The sequence below is a fragment of the Pseudopodoces humilis genome, chromosome 5 (assembly GCF_049639895.1).
Source record: "Pseudopodoces humilis isolate 2021_Gansu_Grassland_sample_001 chromosome 5, ASM4963989v1, whole genome shotgun sequence".
Taxonomy (NCBI): Eukaryota; Metazoa; Chordata; class Aves; order Passeriformes; family Paridae; genus Pseudopodoces; species Pseudopodoces humilis.
Window position 1 is genome coordinate 19,842,090 of NC_142204.1, and position 18,434 is coordinate 19,860,523.

The 18,434-nt window shown below is 38.4% G+C and overlaps 1 protein-coding gene across 2 annotated transcripts in view; it reads left to right on the plus strand.

The window, feature by feature from the left end:
• Window positions 1-18,434, plus strand: part of TXNRD1 (thioredoxin reductase 1) — a 35,939-nt gene that overhangs the window by 1,929 nt on the left and 15,576 nt on the right. The window contains exons 1-8 of one of the 2 annotated variants that reach the window (XM_005527870.3): window positions 5,786-5,818; window positions 8,727-8,836; window positions 11,118-11,243; window positions 14,385-14,457; window positions 14,573-14,692; window positions 15,475-15,617; window positions 15,746-15,861; window positions 17,230-17,455. In XM_005527870.3, coding sequence (XP_005527927.2) covers window positions 11,151-11,243; window positions 14,385-14,457; window positions 14,573-14,692; window positions 15,475-15,617; window positions 15,746-15,861; window positions 17,230-17,455 — 771 coding nt within the window. In that variant the 5' untranslated portion in view covers window positions 5,786-5,818; window positions 8,727-8,836; window positions 11,118-11,150. Of the gene's footprint in view, window positions 1-5,785; window positions 5,819-8,726; window positions 8,837-11,117; window positions 11,244-14,384; window positions 14,458-14,572; window positions 14,693-15,474; window positions 15,618-15,745; window positions 15,862-17,229; window positions 17,456-18,434 lie in introns of those variants that run through there. The other variant, XM_088055661.1, reaches the window with a different exon arrangement.

Genomic DNA, 18,434 nt, shown 5'->3' on the forward strand with positions numbered 1-18,434 from the left:
AAGCAAAAAAAATTACAAAAATTTGAACAGATACATAATTTACATTAAACCGGACACATAATCCAAATATGCTAATTACTCATTGTTTAACTGACTCTGAAACATGAAAAATCTAAAATTCACCCCTTTCTATGGCTGGTCATACTGAGCAGTAGAGTTGTTTTAATATCTATATATGTCCCTTAGACAAAGTATATTTAAACTTACGTGTGTAGAATTTCTTATTTGTTCTCTGGATTTTTTCCCACCTTTGCATCTTTTATCAATGGCAACATTAAGTTATTTGTTAATTCACTGTAAGATCTGAGCATGTTTAAAAAATAAACAGTAGCAAGCTGGCAATGAGCACAACTGGCAAAAAAATGGTGCCCAGCACAGGAAAAAGTAAAAATGTTGAGATGAGGTGCTTATATATAGTTTGCACAACAAAGCTCTTGAATACATTCCCTTATCCTTTGTGCTTTCAAACAGGTTATTCTCAATGTTCAAATAGCATTCAGTATATCTCAGCAATTGCATTTTACACATGCAGTATTTATGACATTTTGTGAGCATAAAGGTATGAAAATTGGAAGTAACTGAGAAGAGAGCAATTTTCCTGATTCTTTTGTTAAATAATCTCCACACTTGCTTAGTTTTCTGTATTATAAACAGGCATTTTACTGCAGAAAGGATTAAGGATGAAATTCAAAGCTGTACAATAAGGGACTAAACTTACACATCTCAGAATTAAGATACCCTGGGCTGCAACTTTTGCTTTATAAAACATATTGTTTATTTCTGTGGGACTCTACCTTGCTGTGACATCAAGTGCTACTTTTTTTCATCCCAGACTGTCATAGTTGAATATTATGAGAGGCTGTGTTTTAGTTTGCTTTGACTTTGATGTACATTGAAGCTGCTGAGCTTCTTTCAGGAGTGGGCACTCAGGACACGCTTACTGGTGGGTCTGGAAAGTAGACTGGGAATGAAATTGGGGCTGGATTCCACAAAGTCAGTTTAAAAAGTAGTTTTAACATAATTGTTCCTCATTTTTAGTGTTAATATGAGAGCCTCTGAATGCAGCATAACTGTGAGATGGAGTAATAGGGGATCCACTTTGGTGGTCCTAGTTCTGTGCTGTAGTACAAACACCAGCGGTAATCAGGTTATGTTGACATTTACAAGTGCTGAGCGTCAGAGTAATGGGGCCCCAAATATTTTTACTTTTGCAGTATTTCCTGGAAATGTGTTGACCGTATAATTTACATGTGAGTTGCTCAGGTGACAATAACAGATGTGTCATAGCACTCTTTGAGCAGAAAAGCAGAGTGGACTCAAATCCTGGACGTGGCTTAATGGAAGCCCATGTACTTCCTCTACCCTTGTTAATAATTATGCCATCCCCTTGATTTCTTCTGTGAACAGAAACAGTGCTTGGCCCTCAGTAGTGTATGGTATTTGTCTCCTTTTTCCAGTCCTTTTTTATGGTTTCTCTATTTTCAAAACTTTGGAGATAAAACTCTGTTGCTTGTTCCTGTCTGAAGGTTGCTCCTCCATTAAGCCCATCTGCGTCACCCTTTGGTAGGGTGCCTTGTTTCTGTTTTGATTGTGCTTGTAGGAAACAAACTAAATACCAGATAAAATTGTGCACTATGGCTTACTTAGTATAGTTGCTAAGTATTACTAAGTTATTTCCCTTTTTCTTTACCACTGCTATCTCCTGAGGATACTATATCTATAATGCCTCCTTTGTTTTTGATATCTAGCTTTTTATACCTGCCTGTTGTCATGCAGATGCCTTCCAGTTTACAGCTCAACTCATGTATTTTCTGGTTTAATTTTTTTCCATTGCTTGTTCATTTTTTTCCTAATTTTTTTTAACTTTTTCCTCATACTTTTAAATAGCTTCCTTTTTTGAATGTGGTGTCACATTGTAGGTCTTTCTTGCAGAACCATCCCCTAATTTGACTGGTTATATCTGATGCCCTCTCTTTTTTCCTTGCCTTCAGTTTGGTTTTACCTTCTGTTTTTCTTCCAAAAAGTTCACAGCTTTTGCTTTCTTTAGCATATTGCCTTTCCTATATGTAATCTTTGTGCCTTGTAATATTGAGTATGTAAAGATATTGATTTATGGTAAACTCTATGGAACTGTGTGACGACCCCCTCCCCCATAATTTTTGGCTTTTACAACCCTATCTGACCCAGCACTGTCATTTGCATTAAAGAGATACAAATGCAAAGAGAGGAAGTAAGTAAAACATGCAAATACTTTTATTTCCATAGAAAATAGTAGTGGCTTAGCCTAGTGTAGTCCTAGCTTTTCTTAAGAATCTGCTAATGAACTGGTTTTACCAAGTGAACGGAGATATCATCTCATTTTATCTTCTGATCTAGTAAGGTTGCCTGTTTTGCTTGTTGAGTCAGATGCTCAAGGAAGAAATTGCTATTTGACACGGTCACCCCTCCTGCGTCCTGGCATTGCATCCTCAGTATGGTGGGAAGGAAACTCTTAACTTCCTTATCTCCTCTGCTGTTTGCACAGCCTGACACAAAGCAAGCGCTTCTCAGTAGTTCTGGCTCACAGGTGTAAGGCATTTGTTGTTTTCCAGCCACCCCTCACAACCGTACCTAGCCAGACCTTTGTCAGGGCTGCGTGTATAGGGCTGGTTTGTCAGATCACTTTTGGTGAGGAGAGTTCAGAGGGCACTGAGCGACCTCTTAGGCTGTGCTATTTCCCTCTCCTCACAGAAATGCCGTGTCATTGTTTGCTGGGCTGCTACAAACAGGCTTAAATAGTTCAGTTCAAGTCCTTTTGTTTTTCAAAGAAAAAAAAAAAAACTTTGACTACTCTGGATTAAAATATCCGGGGTTTTTCCTCACCTCTTAAAAAAGCCCCTCTCGGCGGGGAAGTAAAATCACATGTTTCTGAGCCAAGTATCCAGGTACTTTCCGAGGTGTTGTACCTGCCTTAACCTTTATGCCCTTACCGGGAGATCACCTGCAAAGGGCTTGTTTTCCTTTAACCGTGTTCAATTTTAATACTGCATTGTTTGACAAAAAACCCTGATTGTGTGTGAGTTGTTTTCCACCATTTTTTATGTTCTCTGTGACTCAAATGCAAGTCTGATTACAAAGTAATGTATGGGAATGAATAAATGGCTTTAGTTGTGGAAGAAACAATAAAGGCATGGCCAGTGGCAGTAGGGACTAATGAATGGCACCAGCACCAGGAGATCCTGTTCCATCCCTGCTGCGTACTGTTTCACCTCTCTGGCCTCAGGTGCCACACTTATTCAAGTGAGGCTAGTGATGCTTCCTCCCTGTGTCAGAGAGTTGTTTATTTACTGACCAGGAAATTAAAAAAAAAGGTAGCATGAGAATATTAATCACAGGTTGTGGGAACCACAGGTTTGTGTTGGCTGCAGTAATTTCAAGAAGAAAAGTGAGGAAGCTCAGCTCTTTCAGGTCATCCCAAATAAAGGGTGAGCCAGTATGGATGGCACTGTGAGCATGATATACTTTACAGGTAATTATACCAGAACTCAAATTCCTTTGTTTTGATTTAGATTAGACAAAGCATTAACTAATATGGGTAAATCCCAAAGCAGCTGTGGCTTTTGAAGGAAATAGACAAAAATTTATGTTAAAATTACTGGTATTGTAAGATGACATTTTCCATAAAGATTGCATATAAATTGTTATATGAGATATTGTAGCTTTTACCACAGTTCCAGAGGCACACACATTTTATATTAAGATTTTCATAACCTATTTAGTTTAGTTCACAATGAAATAAAATTAAAGATGAAAGTGGTCAAAGATACATAATTAACGTAAGATTGGCTGCCTTTTACTGAGGAAGAGAGAATCTGAAATTTACTTTTGTTAAATTTATACAGCTTATTCTGTTAAAGCAAACATAGTTTGTATTGTAGATGTTCTAGAAATACTTGAGGTCAGCATGTGATGTTATGCTCACAGAAAACATTCCAATTAATGCTAATTAGAGCAACCTGGCTAATTCCTGTATGGTTTACTGTAAACAATTACATAAGGAATGAGGAATAGCTGAAGGCTTTCAAGGGCAAGTACCCGCTGTCTGATATTGCTGAGAAGCTTCTGTGGGTGAGAGCGCTATTAGGAAAAGTCTGTGAGAAAGTCCAGGTCTTGTTGGAGTGGGATTTAAGTTCCATAATTATTATGGCAGAAGCATGTCTTGTAGGACTTCATAACAAACCAAGGAGTATAGTGATGTTCCTGTTGAAATCACTAAATTAATACACTTTTTCATAAAGCAGTTGGACTTTGTGATAGCTGCATGAATACTTAGAAAAGCAAAAGGAAAACAAATGCCTGGAAGTAGGAATTACTTCTTTTGCCAGGAACTAGAAGCTGAGATCAGTTCCAGAACCCCTTTTTTCAGACTAACAGGATGAGACAGATTATAGGTTTGAGTGGATGATTTTTAGAGAAGGAGGTGTGTGAGTGTTGAGTTTTTTGCCCTAGGTTCTTCTTGGATGGAAAGGTGGTGGATTGCAGCCCTCCAAACAGTGCTGACCTATCTTGAGTGGAAGAGGATTGGAGGATGTTGTTGAGTCACTCCCCAGACGTTCATTGGAAAATTAAGCTGAAAGGGTGAATTTTGTCATGTAATGCCTTTTTTTTGAGTGGGAACTTTTCTGCTGGGTATAGAGAGCTTTGATTCAGGCTCTCGGATGTCACTTGAAGGTTCATAATTCCTCTGTCAGTGCTGGGTTTGTCTTGGTTTTGTAACTCCTGTCCTGCTATGCAGAGGTTAGATTAACATTTGTCAGTAGATGTTTACTGTCCTTTGAGAATACTGTACTCTGGGGCTTTCTGCTGTTTGCTGCCTTTTTCATATATTGACTGCATTTGTTTGGCTGAGAATGATGAAGGTTTTTTTCTCTTCTGGCTTAGAGAACTCAACACTTAGGCTGGAAATTTTCCAGAAGAAAGTTTGTATCTATATGTTTTCCCACTTATGGGATTTACTTTAAATGCTTTTTGTATTCAAATAGTTGTGGTAAAAACAAATAATTTCTATTTTCATGAAGGAAATAGGTGTTTTGGAGTAATACTATGTAACACTGTCAAGACTCTGCTAACAGAAATCTGATGAATCTTTCTTCAGCTAGTTGCAAAGTTCAGTTACTCCACATTATGCCTTGATGTTGATCCCATTCAAGCAGTCCCTTATTTCAATTGAAGGAGTTTTAAGCTTTTAGATATTAAAAGGGCATTAACAAAAATACAATTAAAATTAAAGAGCTTTGCAGCAACACACTGGATAAATATAAGCAATAACATAGTTTGGAGAGTTTCCGATTTCTTAGGAAAATGCACTTTACTCTTTTACTTGTCAAGTCTTAAAGCTTGGTGGGTTTTGGATTTGAGAGCCCAGCTAACAGCTCAGCCCCACTCACACCTCCCTGGTGGAATGGGGAGAAAATTGGAAGAGTGAAAGTGAGAAAACTCATAACTGGGACAAAGACAAGTTAGTAGGTAAAGCAAATGACACCATGCCAGCAAGGCTGCAGGCTTCCATTTTCTCTCAGTTTTTTCAGTTCAGCTGATTGCAAGGCAGCCTCTGATTGTGCGTTTGTGATATGATCCAGGCTGGAGGTGGGTCTTTTAAGGGCTTGGGGGTTTTCCCTGGTAATCTGAATGATGTAATGGCTCTGTTGTCATCACTACCAAATGTTTGAGTTTGTGCAATAGGGGAGGTAGTGACCTGTAAGGATAGTGCAGAAATGAGCAAATCTAGAAGAAGGAAACCTGAAAATCTCTCAACATACAAAGTTCACTTGGACATAAGGTAAATACTCATTGTCATATGAAATAGCCTGTACTTCCCAAATGCCTGAAGGTAGAGCTGTAAAGCAATTTACGTGCTTGCTCACAGACATTACAAATTTAGAGGCATCTTCTGAACTCCTGGGGTAGAGACAACTATTTTTTAAATTATAGTTTGTGAAAATGTGAAGTTTGTTCTTGTTGGTAATGTTCCTTCGTGTGATACAGAAATTCTAGGTAAATCAGTGGAGACTTTTGCCTTGAAGCACCACTTCTAGACCTCCAGAGTGAGTAGCTGAAGGGCAAGTGCTTTCCGTGGGTGCCCATGCCCGGCCTCTGCAGCTGGTGGGATCCCTGGATTGTTTTTGCAGGGTAAGGCAATTCTTATCCTGGAGCAGTTCTGCTTACAAAGCTAGTCCAGGCTGTTGGGTTGGGCTGGTCCTGTTCCCATCTGATCAAAGCCTTTTGAAACCAATCATGCCTTTTTTTCATTCTAGCTAGAAGTTACACAACAAACAGTCAAAAGTTCAGAGGCCTCAGTTCCAGGGAGGACTTTGGTTTGTGAGGAAGCTCCCTCCCAGTAAGGAAGGATATGGATTGAAAATACCATAGTTGTTTCACTGTAATTTTTTATCTCCCCAGGTGGGTTTTTTCTGGTTTAACAAGTTCTAAGAATAACTGGCAGTTTTGCCACTACCAGCAAGAGGTGTTGCTGCCTCCTCTTACTCACTATTGGTCTGGTAATGCCTTTGTCCTGGCACCAGCTGTGGTGATTACAGGATTGTTCCCTGTGCTGTTAGACTGGTGGGAAACCATCCACAGCTTTTCTTCTCCTTGGTTAGATTTCTCCTAGGTTAGTGAGTTGATTTAGCTTATGCATGGGTTTGAAGTCTGCTAGAACTGGTGCCAGGTATTCAGAGTCCAAGAAGGAAAAAAACAGTGTGGTGCAAGAGAATAGACTTGTCCCCTTTTTTTTAGTATTGGTTGGTTAGATTGATTCACCCCATATCAAGGAGCACTTGGCAGGTCTTAGAGAAGGCATGGCCACCACCTCTTAGACTGGGACTAACAAAAGCAAAAGTTGTTGGTAGTGAAGGGGAAGAAGGCCTCACTGGGCTTCCCTTCAGTGACTCTGAGTTGCCACAGACTTGCTGAATAACGCTGGTATGTACCAGGCAGAGAGTCATCCTCACCACTACATCTCTGAGGGTCATCCAGAGCAGATCCATGGTTCACGTTCTCTTTAGCAGTCTCGCCCTGCAAAAAGTTGTCTGCTGACTCATTTTTGGAAAGTATCGATTATTCACCAGGATGGTGGGTTATCACAATTGCTGTTAATAGATGGGATTTTATGGAGAGCAAGCTGGTGACACACAGAGCACTTTGTGCTTTGTCATCCTGCCTGTGGCAGGTTGCCCAAACCAGCAAGGGAGAGGCCCCCAGAAGCAGAGCCAGCCAACGTACAAACTCTTTCAAGTCTCTGCCAGGGGCTATGATTGCCTTTGGGTTTTGGGGCTATTGCTAAAACTTGGTACCTCTGGCACAAATCTACCTGAAAATAATTAGAGATATTTATACAGGTGCATGTGCTGGCTAATGACTAGATTTTTGTCTCACTGAAGATACAATTTTAGGTGAACATTCCTGAGATTGTTCAAACTTGCAGGACTTCAGTTGCTTCAGGTACACACAGGACTGTAGCTTTAATATAATATAGTGAAGCAAAAAATTATCCTTTGTGAAGATTGTGAAATTATCCTTTTTGAAGGCTGTTCAAAACCTGTGCTCTTGCTTTTCTTGTTTTACATGTGTGTATTCCCCAACTAGAACAGAAAAAGTAGTACCCATCACTAATATTAATGTTAACTGTTGCATAACAGTTCTGATCTTTAAACTCCTTTACCACCATCACCAAAGTACTTTTCCCAATACCTTTGTGAGATGAAGGAATTTTAGCAACAAGTTGCTGAGAAGAATTCAGAAATGGCAAGATTAGAGACCAGATTTCAACTACTGCCTTTTTTTCATTTGTGTGTGTGTGAATGCTTTTCAGGTTTGTGGGCTCAGTGCCCAAGGAATGTATTCATAGCATTCAGTATGGCTGTTTCTCTAAGTATGGGCACATGTCAGGGTTTGCTAATTAATGCTGGTTGTACAATGCTAAGTATGTATGTGATTAAGTACAAACAACTGTGTACTGACCCATTTATTGGAAATTAAGTGTAATGTAGTTCGGAGTTATGTGGAGGAAGGCAGAGCTGATAATGGATTCCAATCAATTATTAGATTTTTCCTTTTTTTCTTTTTCAATGCCACATCAAATAAAGTTTCACTGTGTGTAAATATGTTTTGTTTTTTTTTATTTTCACTAATATGATTAAACTTTTATATTGGACATACATGTATATATATATGTAAGATCAGTCATGACCAGTGGGAAAACTTCTTTTCAAGCCTTTTGAATACGTTTATCAATACATTGAACTGAAAGAAGTTTCCAGACAACTAATTGCAGGAGAAAACAAAAAACTTTTAATTAAGTTTAAAAAGTACAAGACTTTAAGTGTCACTTTCTGGTCAAGAAAGCAAAAAATCATCATTTTCTTTTAAGACTGAAGTTTCAGGCTTAGCCACAGGAAATGTGATTTCCTTGCTTTGATCCAAGCATATTGTTAGATTAGCCAAAAGTAATGAAATCTCAGCCAACTCTCACATTGGATTTTATTCAACAGGAAAATATTGCAAGTCATCCTAACATTGCAAATGAGTCATGAGTCTCCTTAGGAAATGCTCTCCTGGGACAGACATGCCACAGATGAGGAAGCAATGAAGCTGCCAGGCCACTCCCCCAGACGATTTCTCTCGAGGAGCACAGCCTTCATAAAGGACGTCTCTCCAGACACTACATTATTTTATCCTTTATTTCACAGGGGGAGCCCCAAAGCTGCGAGAAGGGCAGCGCGAAGCAGTGCCAGAAACTTCCCAGCCAGTTGTTTCTGTACGGGAGAAGCAAATAGGAGATCATGAGAGAACTTTAAAGGTAGGGTGAGATACATTTCAAAGTCTGTAATTTAGTATTGACACTGAAAAATAATCAGAATGTGGACTATATTGTAAAATTTGTAGTTCATGGGTGAAGAGTTAAGGAGATATATTCTCAGGATGGGATCACGGTCATGAAGAAATTCCCTCAGTAAATGGAATGCGGAGCTTGTCAAGAGCCTGGCTGCTTTGGAGCAGGGTTCAGGAGGAAGAGAGAAAGCTTCTTATCTACTTTGTCTAATCTAAACTTTTAATATGTTTTCATAAAGAGTTATTATGAAGAATCAATAAGATATTAACTATACAGTAGGAAATAAAAACTGAAGTTTCTTAATCCATGTGAAAACATAAAGCATTTTTCTTAAAAGGAGAAAAAAAGGTAGCATGATATAAATAGTGATCTAAGCAAATAAGTAGTTGGTGTGGTTTCTTTCTATGCATCATAAAGATACCATTCTTGGTAGCTGGGTCTGATGACTGTGGGGGAGTTAGTCTCCCCTTATGCTTCACACCATCCTGTTTCCACTAAGCGAGCAAGAAGGTGTGCTTTGGCAAAGAATGGCACCCGTTCTCTAATTTTAGATCTCTAAATACGAATGAAGTGAAGCTGCATATCACAGTACAATAAACGCACCTTTGCATTCTCTAAATACAAATGAAGTGAAGCTGCATATCACAGTACAATAAACACCCCTGTGCTGTGGTTGCGGTAGGAAGTTTGATCCTGGCTAATGGCTGTATTAGAAAAATAGAAAAAAGGGAACCAAGCACAAAGTATGCTCAGTGGTAGGGGGTGTGTGTTGTTGTGGTGGAGCAGGAAGGGAAGAGGAAGGAGAATGAAGTATTTTTGGATGTCTTCACAGCAGCCTTAGGCATTTTCTAAGTTTTGTTTCTATTACTAACATGCTGCCCGTGGTTATGAAATACTACTACAATCTAACTTTGTTCAGGCAGATGCACAGCCTGAATTTCTGCTGACATTATTGTGTAATTCATCTGAGCAATAGGGAATTTTTGTCATTGGGATTGCTGCGCTGGCAGCAGTCGGTAGGGTAGACATAGTTTATAGAGAGGGAGTAATCAAACCTCAGAGGAAGGAGACAGAGAAGGAATAACCCAGAGGAAGGCAACAGTAGAATGAGTTGAGTACAAAGGGCTGTTTAATGCAAAACAAAATTAAGATGAAAAGACTAGTGAAACTTCTTTGGGCTCTTTTCTTTCCTTTGATTTGCCACAACTATTCCAGTAGTACTGAAGCAAGTCCTACCAAGTTAGGCAGACAGAAACATGTATTTATAAAGTGGCAAAGTGTGGGTTTCTTAATTTATGGGTTTGGCCTTAAAAGTTTTTTCATTACTTTATCATTACTTGATACTCACTGATTTACATCAGCTAAGGAATCTGATTTCTACTCACTCCAGATCTTGTCCTGCAATTTGAGAGGCACTGAGAATTTTGCCACAGCTCCAAAGGCTTGAAGGTCTGAAGCCCTCATAAATTGGAGTTTCGCAAATGAAGTATGAAGGCTCATTTTAGAATGTGTATATGAAGACAGTGCCATTCTTTGTGGCATAAGCTGCCAAAATGCATTTTGGGACTAATGGTAGTTTTTCTGTGGTAGTAGTTGTGATTAAAAAAATAAATACCTATATATTTTTTGAAACCGTAGTGGTCACATTTGATCCATTTGATGCCAAAGTTATGCTAAACCAAAGCAATGATAAACACTGGCATGTTACAAAAACACAATTTTCAGAAATTGTTTTCTTCATTCTGTTGGTAAGGCTGGTAATTATTGTGGATTAGTGCAGCGTCGCATAGGATTGTTGTATTTTCCTACACACATATGCAGGAGGAGGAGAAAAACACTAATTAGGAAAGTCCAGGGCAGATGAAAAGAATAAAATAAATTAATGGAATACTTGTGTCAGCAGTTACATATCTCATCCTGGAGTACTGTATGAGGAGGCACCAGGGCTGCATTGTTGTGGAAAACTAAGCTCAGCAAGGAAGCTCAGTGCTCCAACGAACAAGAAAATTTATAGTTCAGTATCTGACAGGTATAGCGCTAAGAAAATTTATAGTTCAGTATCTGACAGGTATAGAGCTATTCACAGATGGATTAGGAAGACGAAATTTAAAGCTAATTAAAAGCAGAGCTCAGAAAATTCAGATGCAATTATACTTCCTTATCACAATATTTGCTACTGAAAATACTAATTTTTGCACACTGTGGGTAATTTCAGTACTCCCTAATACTTTTTGTTTTCTCTGTTCAGGCACATAAGGAAGAAGACAATCCTCAGAAAACAATGGAAGTGAATGGGCTAACGCCGGTGCCGGATTCCTATGACTATGATCTCATTGTCATTGGTGGAGGCTCAGGAGGTCTGGCAGCTGCCAAGGTATGAGGGGGAAAATACACACATACTATCCTTGTAAGTAGGTGGGTGACATCCTCAGTGTCTTGAATTTGGTTGCCTTTAACACTGTAGGAGCACATAACTTCTGCCTGATCAGTGAAATTTCTTTCGAGTGCCAATTATACAATATTCTTTTCTTTATGTTCTGAAGAAGGAAAACATGGTATACTCCTTAATATTCCCTAATACTTCTTATTAGAATGAAACTTAGTCCCCACTTGTGGGAGATGATGCTGCTGGAAAACAGCAGGTAGATATCTTAATAGTGTTTATTAATAGTTGAATTTTAACTCAGCTCTAAATGAAAATATTTTCAAAACTATTAAAAATTAACATCAGGAGTTGTATAGAATTTCTATCTTTTCAGACATAGTTGTGTATCTTGTTTTAATTCTTGGAAACGGGGGAGATAGTGCAATTTTTGAGCTCACATAGTTGCAAAAATGGAGATTTTGTCTATACTTTAGCTGTGGTCTCACCCTTAATTTCTACTGTCTAGTATTTCCTGACTGTAGCCAGATGAATTATGTGGTCTGGTCAGGATATTGCTATTAGAAGCATTTCTAGAATTAATTAAAAGAATTTACAGTGGTACAAAATATACAAGCTCTTAGAGCTGTCATTATCCCAAATATTTAAAACTTGCTGAAATTTAGTGTAAGTCAGTAGCTGTCTTTTACATCTGTAGTCAGGCACATTGTGTCTCTTCTGTCTGTGGTAAGATTAACTATTTAGAAATGAATTAAGCATTCCTGTAAATAAAACTAGTTTGTTGTTTAAGACTTGGAGCTGGATTATTCCTCCAGTTGGGGGCATTTGTTTCGTTCTCAAGAAGTGGAGGAGGTTGTTGCAGAGTGAAAGAAAATAAGGAGAAAATATTTTAGAATAGCATTGGATTCACAGTGAGCCCTGGTCCTTAGAAGTACTTCTGTTATAATGGAAATGTGCAGGGCTGAGTGATGGATTGTAGATCCATAGTGTGTTTTGGTAGTTTACTGCTTTCCTATCAATAGGGGCACTGTTGTCATGGTGTAGGATTGAGGATTGAAGGTAAGATCTATGAAAGTCACAAAGAGAAGCAAACACTGGTTTTCAGAAGATGGAGATGTTTTGGGATGGGAAAGAGTAACAAGGGTAAAATAGATTTTGCAGTAATGCAAAAAGAGTTTGCAGTAATAAGAAGCCAGCTGTTGAAATTCCCATAAGGAGGTTAACTGACACAGTGGTATTTATTACATCATTTTTCAGTTGTTGGACAGAAAAGGTGTGCAGTAGGAAGATAAACTGCCTAATTCCTTCAACTCAGTGTGTAAAGTATATTGATTCTCAGTGTTCTCAACTGATTGTTGAGTAGAGCAGAAGATGGTAGATCAATAAAGTCAGCATCCCTATCAGTAGTAATGTGTGTATTTCAAATCAGTTTCATGTAGCTGAAGTGAAACTGTTTGACACACATAAACTTCTGACTTAGATTGTTCAATTTTTTTTAATGAATTAACTGGCAGTGCTTTAAAAACACCAAAACAGAAAAACCCAAGTTACACAACTCTCATACAAAGTTCCAGATATCTGCACTCAGGTTTGCAGCAGTTCACCTAGATTGGTGTGCTTTTCACTCTGACACATACACCACTTTGTGCACATCTTCCTCTCTACATTGTGCCCAGAGCTTATTACTTTTGAGGCAGTTCTCCACAGGCAGCGCAAACACTGCCAGGCTGACTTGGTACAACCCAGCTGCAGACTCAGACTGAGCCAGGCCCCTGCTCTCAGTTCACACAGAATAGCTCCCTGAGCAGCCTTGCTGTGTTCCTGTAGCACTGCACTGAGCCCCAAAAGGTTTGAGAGCCTCCAGGGCAGGTTTGTGGCTGTGGGCAGATCACTCAGCAGAAGTGGTTATATCTGTGTGCGATCTCTAGCAAGGTGGCAATGTTGTGCAATGCTGTGCTGTGTTATGTGAGTGTGTAGCTGAGGGAAGCTTGGGAATCCATGCATTCTGCTTAGCTAACCCTGGCAAGGCTCTGTGGAGCAGTGTTTAAGAGTTGTCATTATAAAGGAGCTTTAATGATGCATCTCGGTACCAAGACACCATTCTGAGGAACATTCTCAGAGGTGCTGCCAATGGATAGCAATTAGCTTCTTGGCCAGTCTAGATCTTTATTGGAAGTGGAAATCCAGTACAGCAATATTTTCTGAAGGTGTCTGTAGCCTGTGTTATTTGAAGTGTGATTTGCATTTTGCATTAAGTAAGATACATTTAAAATTGGAATTCTGATTGTCAAGTATTTGGATTAACAAGTATTACTGGTAACAACGCTAAAGGCTGTCCAGCTCCTCCCAAACCAAACCCAAGGCCTTAGAGTAATATCCTGTTTCTGTAGTTGTTACTGCTTACATGTCTAGGAACTCATCATATGATGCCAGCATAGTTGTGGCTACTCTGAGTAGCAAAATTATCTTGAGAGGAATCTGTCATTGTTTCTCAGCTACCTAGTGCTGCCTAAGTGTTTTTCCATGCCAGCAGTTACTGCTGTCAGTTTTTCCCTTTTTCTTGAAAAACACAAAGGGAGCAATGAGATTAGTATATAGTTCTCAGTATCATTTACTGAGAATGATTAATTGTAGATGTCCTAATGAAGCTTCTTAAGGAAAATATAGAATCATAGAGTGATTAAGGTTGTCATGCTTGGCCATGTGACTGCTTGTGTTATTTTCTGATGTGTTTTCAAATATTGTTGGAGAAACTACCTTTGAAGGGAAAACTTGATTAATTAGGAATTTGTTACATAGGTTAAAAGTAAATGGGCATGTTGGGAAATAGTCTGAAAAAAGTGACAGGATGAAGAAGTAAAGATGATGTTGGACTCACAGAGTCTCCTGTGTATCACCTGATGCCATGCTGTTGTGTAGCAGGATGAATGCCTTTTTTTTCCCTTTCATCTTCTTTTTCCTACTGAACGCACAGATGAATTCAGAAGATTAATGACTGTCTGTTCCCTTGCAAATCATTCATTGTTACTTAATTAAAAGTCACAAAGCTTTTCAGCAATGCATGATGTTATCATCTACCCCAAATTTAACCTCTAATATTTAGATATGTGTCTTATTTAATTTGTTTTGCAGGAGGCTGCCAAATATGGAAAGAAAGTGATGGTGCTGGACTTTGTCACGCCTACGCCTCAGGGAAGCTCATGGGGTAAATTTATCTTCATTGCAATCCTGTTTTAAGGATCTTTGCTCAGAGACTCTGATTCTCATGTTTGAAATCTGCCACACTGATGTCAAAACCACATTCTGTTCCTTTCTCTCAGGTCTTGGAGGAACATGTGTAAACGTGGGCTGTATACCCAAAAAATTGATGCACCAGGCAGCTTTACTGGGACAAGCCTTGCAAGATTCACGCAAATTTGGGTGGGAGTTTACAGAAGAAGGTAAAGAAGGACACTTTTTTCAGTTTTGTCATTTGTAGTGAAAATCCTGAGGTGGTTCTCATAATCAGATGCTTGTTGCACTGATTGTTGTGCTGGCTTTGGCAATGTGAGGCAACTTTGGAGAGATTACACATCAACTGAAGAGTTTTTCAAGTCTAAAGCCATGGGGTTTATTGCCTCCATGTTTCATCTGTTTGTTAACAGCTCCTGATCATGTTAGTAATTGATGAGACTGTTGTGTGGATAAAAGCAATAAGGTACTACTCCATTTTTGAATGTACCACAATGTGTAAGGGAATACCCCAGAATATTGCCTGACAGAAACTTAAAGTTACAAGCAAGGATTTCTTTTCCCTAAGTGTCTGTCACTACTATGTAAGAAGACAGATTTTACTTTTTATTATCTCTGTTATGCGTAGTTATAGGATTATGGTTTATTTAGGCTGCAATCCCGTACTTGGAAGCATGCAGAGGCACCTCTCAGAAGCCTTCATTTACTGAGCATGCTCACCTGCTCACAGCTGTCCATATATATCTGTCACTATAAAACTGTCAATAATTCAGTAAGTTCTAATTTTCAATGTTTTAAGTCATACCTATTGCACTGTGACCTCTCATGTTATCTGTGCTGATGTAATTCTTTGAATTTCAGTAGATTTACCTAGAAATAAAACAGGACTAAGACTAGGTCACGAGAAGAATCTGTTTGAGAATAGAAGTTTTGCTGTGGATAAAGAATAACTCAGACTAAAAGATGACCCTTCCTCTTTTGTTTCTGACAGTCAAACACAACTGGATGACCATGACAGAGTCTGTTCAGAATTACATTGGTTCACTGAACTGGGGCTATCGGGTTGCTCTGAGAGACACAAAGGTCACGTATGAGAATGCATATGGAGAATTTGTTGGGCCACACACAATTAAGGTACTCCATAGCCATTGTTGCTGTGCCTTCCTATAGTGCTGTCTGAATAGAGATGCTTTTCAAATAGAATAATTGTTCCCATGGTGGGACTGTGAAACACTCACTCTGGACTAATACTTTGTATGCAGGCAACAAACAAAAAGGGAATTGAGAAGCTGTACACAGCTGAGAGATTTATCATTGCCACTGGTGAGCGACCACGCTACCTGGGTATACCGGGAGACAAAGAATATTGCATTAGCAGGTAAGAACAGGGAGGAATATGAGGTCATTCCTTGTGTATAAATGCTTCCCCATACTGAGGAGCACAGTCTGCTTGAAAGAAAACTCCATACTCAGATATTAGGGAAAGTGGGAATAGCATAGCTGGTGATGTTATGAAGTTAGTAGAAATCCGTCTTCATGCACTGGGGCAGTCTTGAAACCCAGTGCATGAAACTGAAAACAATTTTTTTTGCAGCTACTCAGGGAAGGTAATTCAGCTTTTGAGAAAACTGGTTTTGAGTGTCTGGTTTATTGCTAATGCCAAGCAAAAATGTTATATGAAGATACAATGTGTTTTCATTAACTTCTAAGCTACTTGATGTAGAGGCTGGAATTACAGGCTGGCAAACCTATAGCAATGAAATAAATAACTGCCACAATTCCTGTGAAACCAAAGCACCATGTGGTATGTTTCCCTTTTACTAAGTAGTAATGAAATTAAAGATAACAGATAATACACCACTGTAAAGTGGTGCTTTAAAGTAGCTTCAAGGTGGAAGAGTCTGGAATCCCAGAGTTAAAGACTATCAGATTGAGGCTGTCTGTTTAATCTTCACTGAGTTCCTTGGGGTATAGTTGCTACAGCCTTTAATTGGACAGTCACATTTTATTCTATCTCCCTGAAAAAAGTGACACTTATTTTAGATTTAAATCTTCAGAGAATTGTATCGCCAAACTTTGTCTAAGTCTCTACTGAGTAAGCATGGTGCCTCTATGAGTTCTGGTTTTGTGGGGAAGCCCTGGTTTTATAGCCTAGGTCCAAAGGGTGGTAGAACTGGTGTAGCTTGATGAAACAGTTGAAAGAAATAAAACGTAGGCAAAGCAGCATGTTTTCTATAATTTCATACTTCAGTCTTTGCCTGTTACTGTGGTTTGTTGTCAGTGTATATCTGTCACTGTGTATAATGCTTTAGCAAAAGGATAAATCTTCAAAGTGATGATAGTATTTTATCTTAAAGCTGAACCCCTTCCTCTTTTAGGTCTCAGGAACTAAAATTTGCAGCAAAATATTCAGATCAAGATTCAGAGGGGAAATAAATGCTTACCTTTTTCAACAATTTGTCCTAAATTTCTGTTAAAAAAACCTTCCACATTTTTGTGGTGATTCAGAGTTTTCATACTTCTTTTTTTTTTTATGTGTACTCCTAAATATAACTTTTTTATCTGTCACGCACTGATTTTGTATTCCAGATCAACTTCCAAAAAATTAAGCAGGGTTTTTTGGGTGAGCAGGAAAATTAACATTGTTCTATTCTTACAGAAAAAAAAATTAGATAATTAAGGTTTGACATTTTTCTAACTGCCTCTAATTTCCCTTTTTCCTTTTTTTTTCCTTTCCCCCCCCCAGTGATGACCTTTTCTCTCTGCCTTACTGTCCAGGGAAAACCCTGGTGGTTGGAGCTTCTTATGTTGCCTTGGAGTGTGCAGGATTTCTTGCAGGACTTGGATTAGATGTCACTGTAATGGTGAGATCCATCCTCTTAAGAGGATTTGATCAGGACATGGCAAACAAAATCGGTGAATATATGAAAGAACATGGAATCAACTTTATTCGGGAATTTGTGCCAATCAAGGTAGGCTCAAAGTGACTACAATTGATTGGGATGAACTGAAATGTTTTAAGATGTAAATTATTTTAATTAATACAAAAGTTGAACTTTCATTATAGTATCTGCTGTGACATAAAATGAGTTAATTTTTGTTTTAAACTTATTCCATGAAACTTAATTAATTGAAAGGTAGAATTTAATCCTAATGTTAAAATTTTGTGAGATTATGAAGTTCATTGTTTTTGTCAGAATTAGTTGTGTTGTACTGAAAATGTTACACCTGCTCGTCCTGGTTCTATAAATGTTGAATTTACTTAAATTCAGCAGTTGTCCTGAAATCTGTGAAACTTCTTGCAGACCTTTAATTAAGCAGATACATAATTTCCTCTAAGATCAGGGTCAAGTGCATCACAAATAGTCTAATTTTTCATTGCCAGTTTTCAAATTTTCAGCCAGAAAATACTGTTTATATGCCAAGGATTAATGGACTATCCAGAAAAGTAAATGGGCTTTAGAAGTATCATCTGTATCATTTACTTGGCAAAGCTCTTAAATACTTGCTCAATTTTGGTTGAATTCAGTAAGAGTATTTATGAAGAATGTATAACTATATATATACTTACATACATGTATAGGCACATATATAGGTAAATTCAGGTTGAATTGAAACCATATTAGAAGTTCTGGAGCTTTTCTAATGCAAAATTGCCCTGTCAAGGACTTCAGAGGGTGCTAACAGTATTTTTCTCTATGTTTTTTTCACAATAGTCCTTAATTATTTTGAAATGGCAAATAATGTATTAAGCAATTTAAGTTGGGTGTTAAAACAGCCATGCTGCCGAGTTTAACACTTCGGAGATTAAAACATTAAATTCAGTGAAGACCGTTCATTTCTACTCTTAGCAGTCTCAAGAGCAGCTTTTAAAATGCTCTTGCCAGTTCCTACTCTGGGTCTTAGCCTCTCTCACAGAATGAGAGTTGCTGGGAGAAGTCAAAATGGATG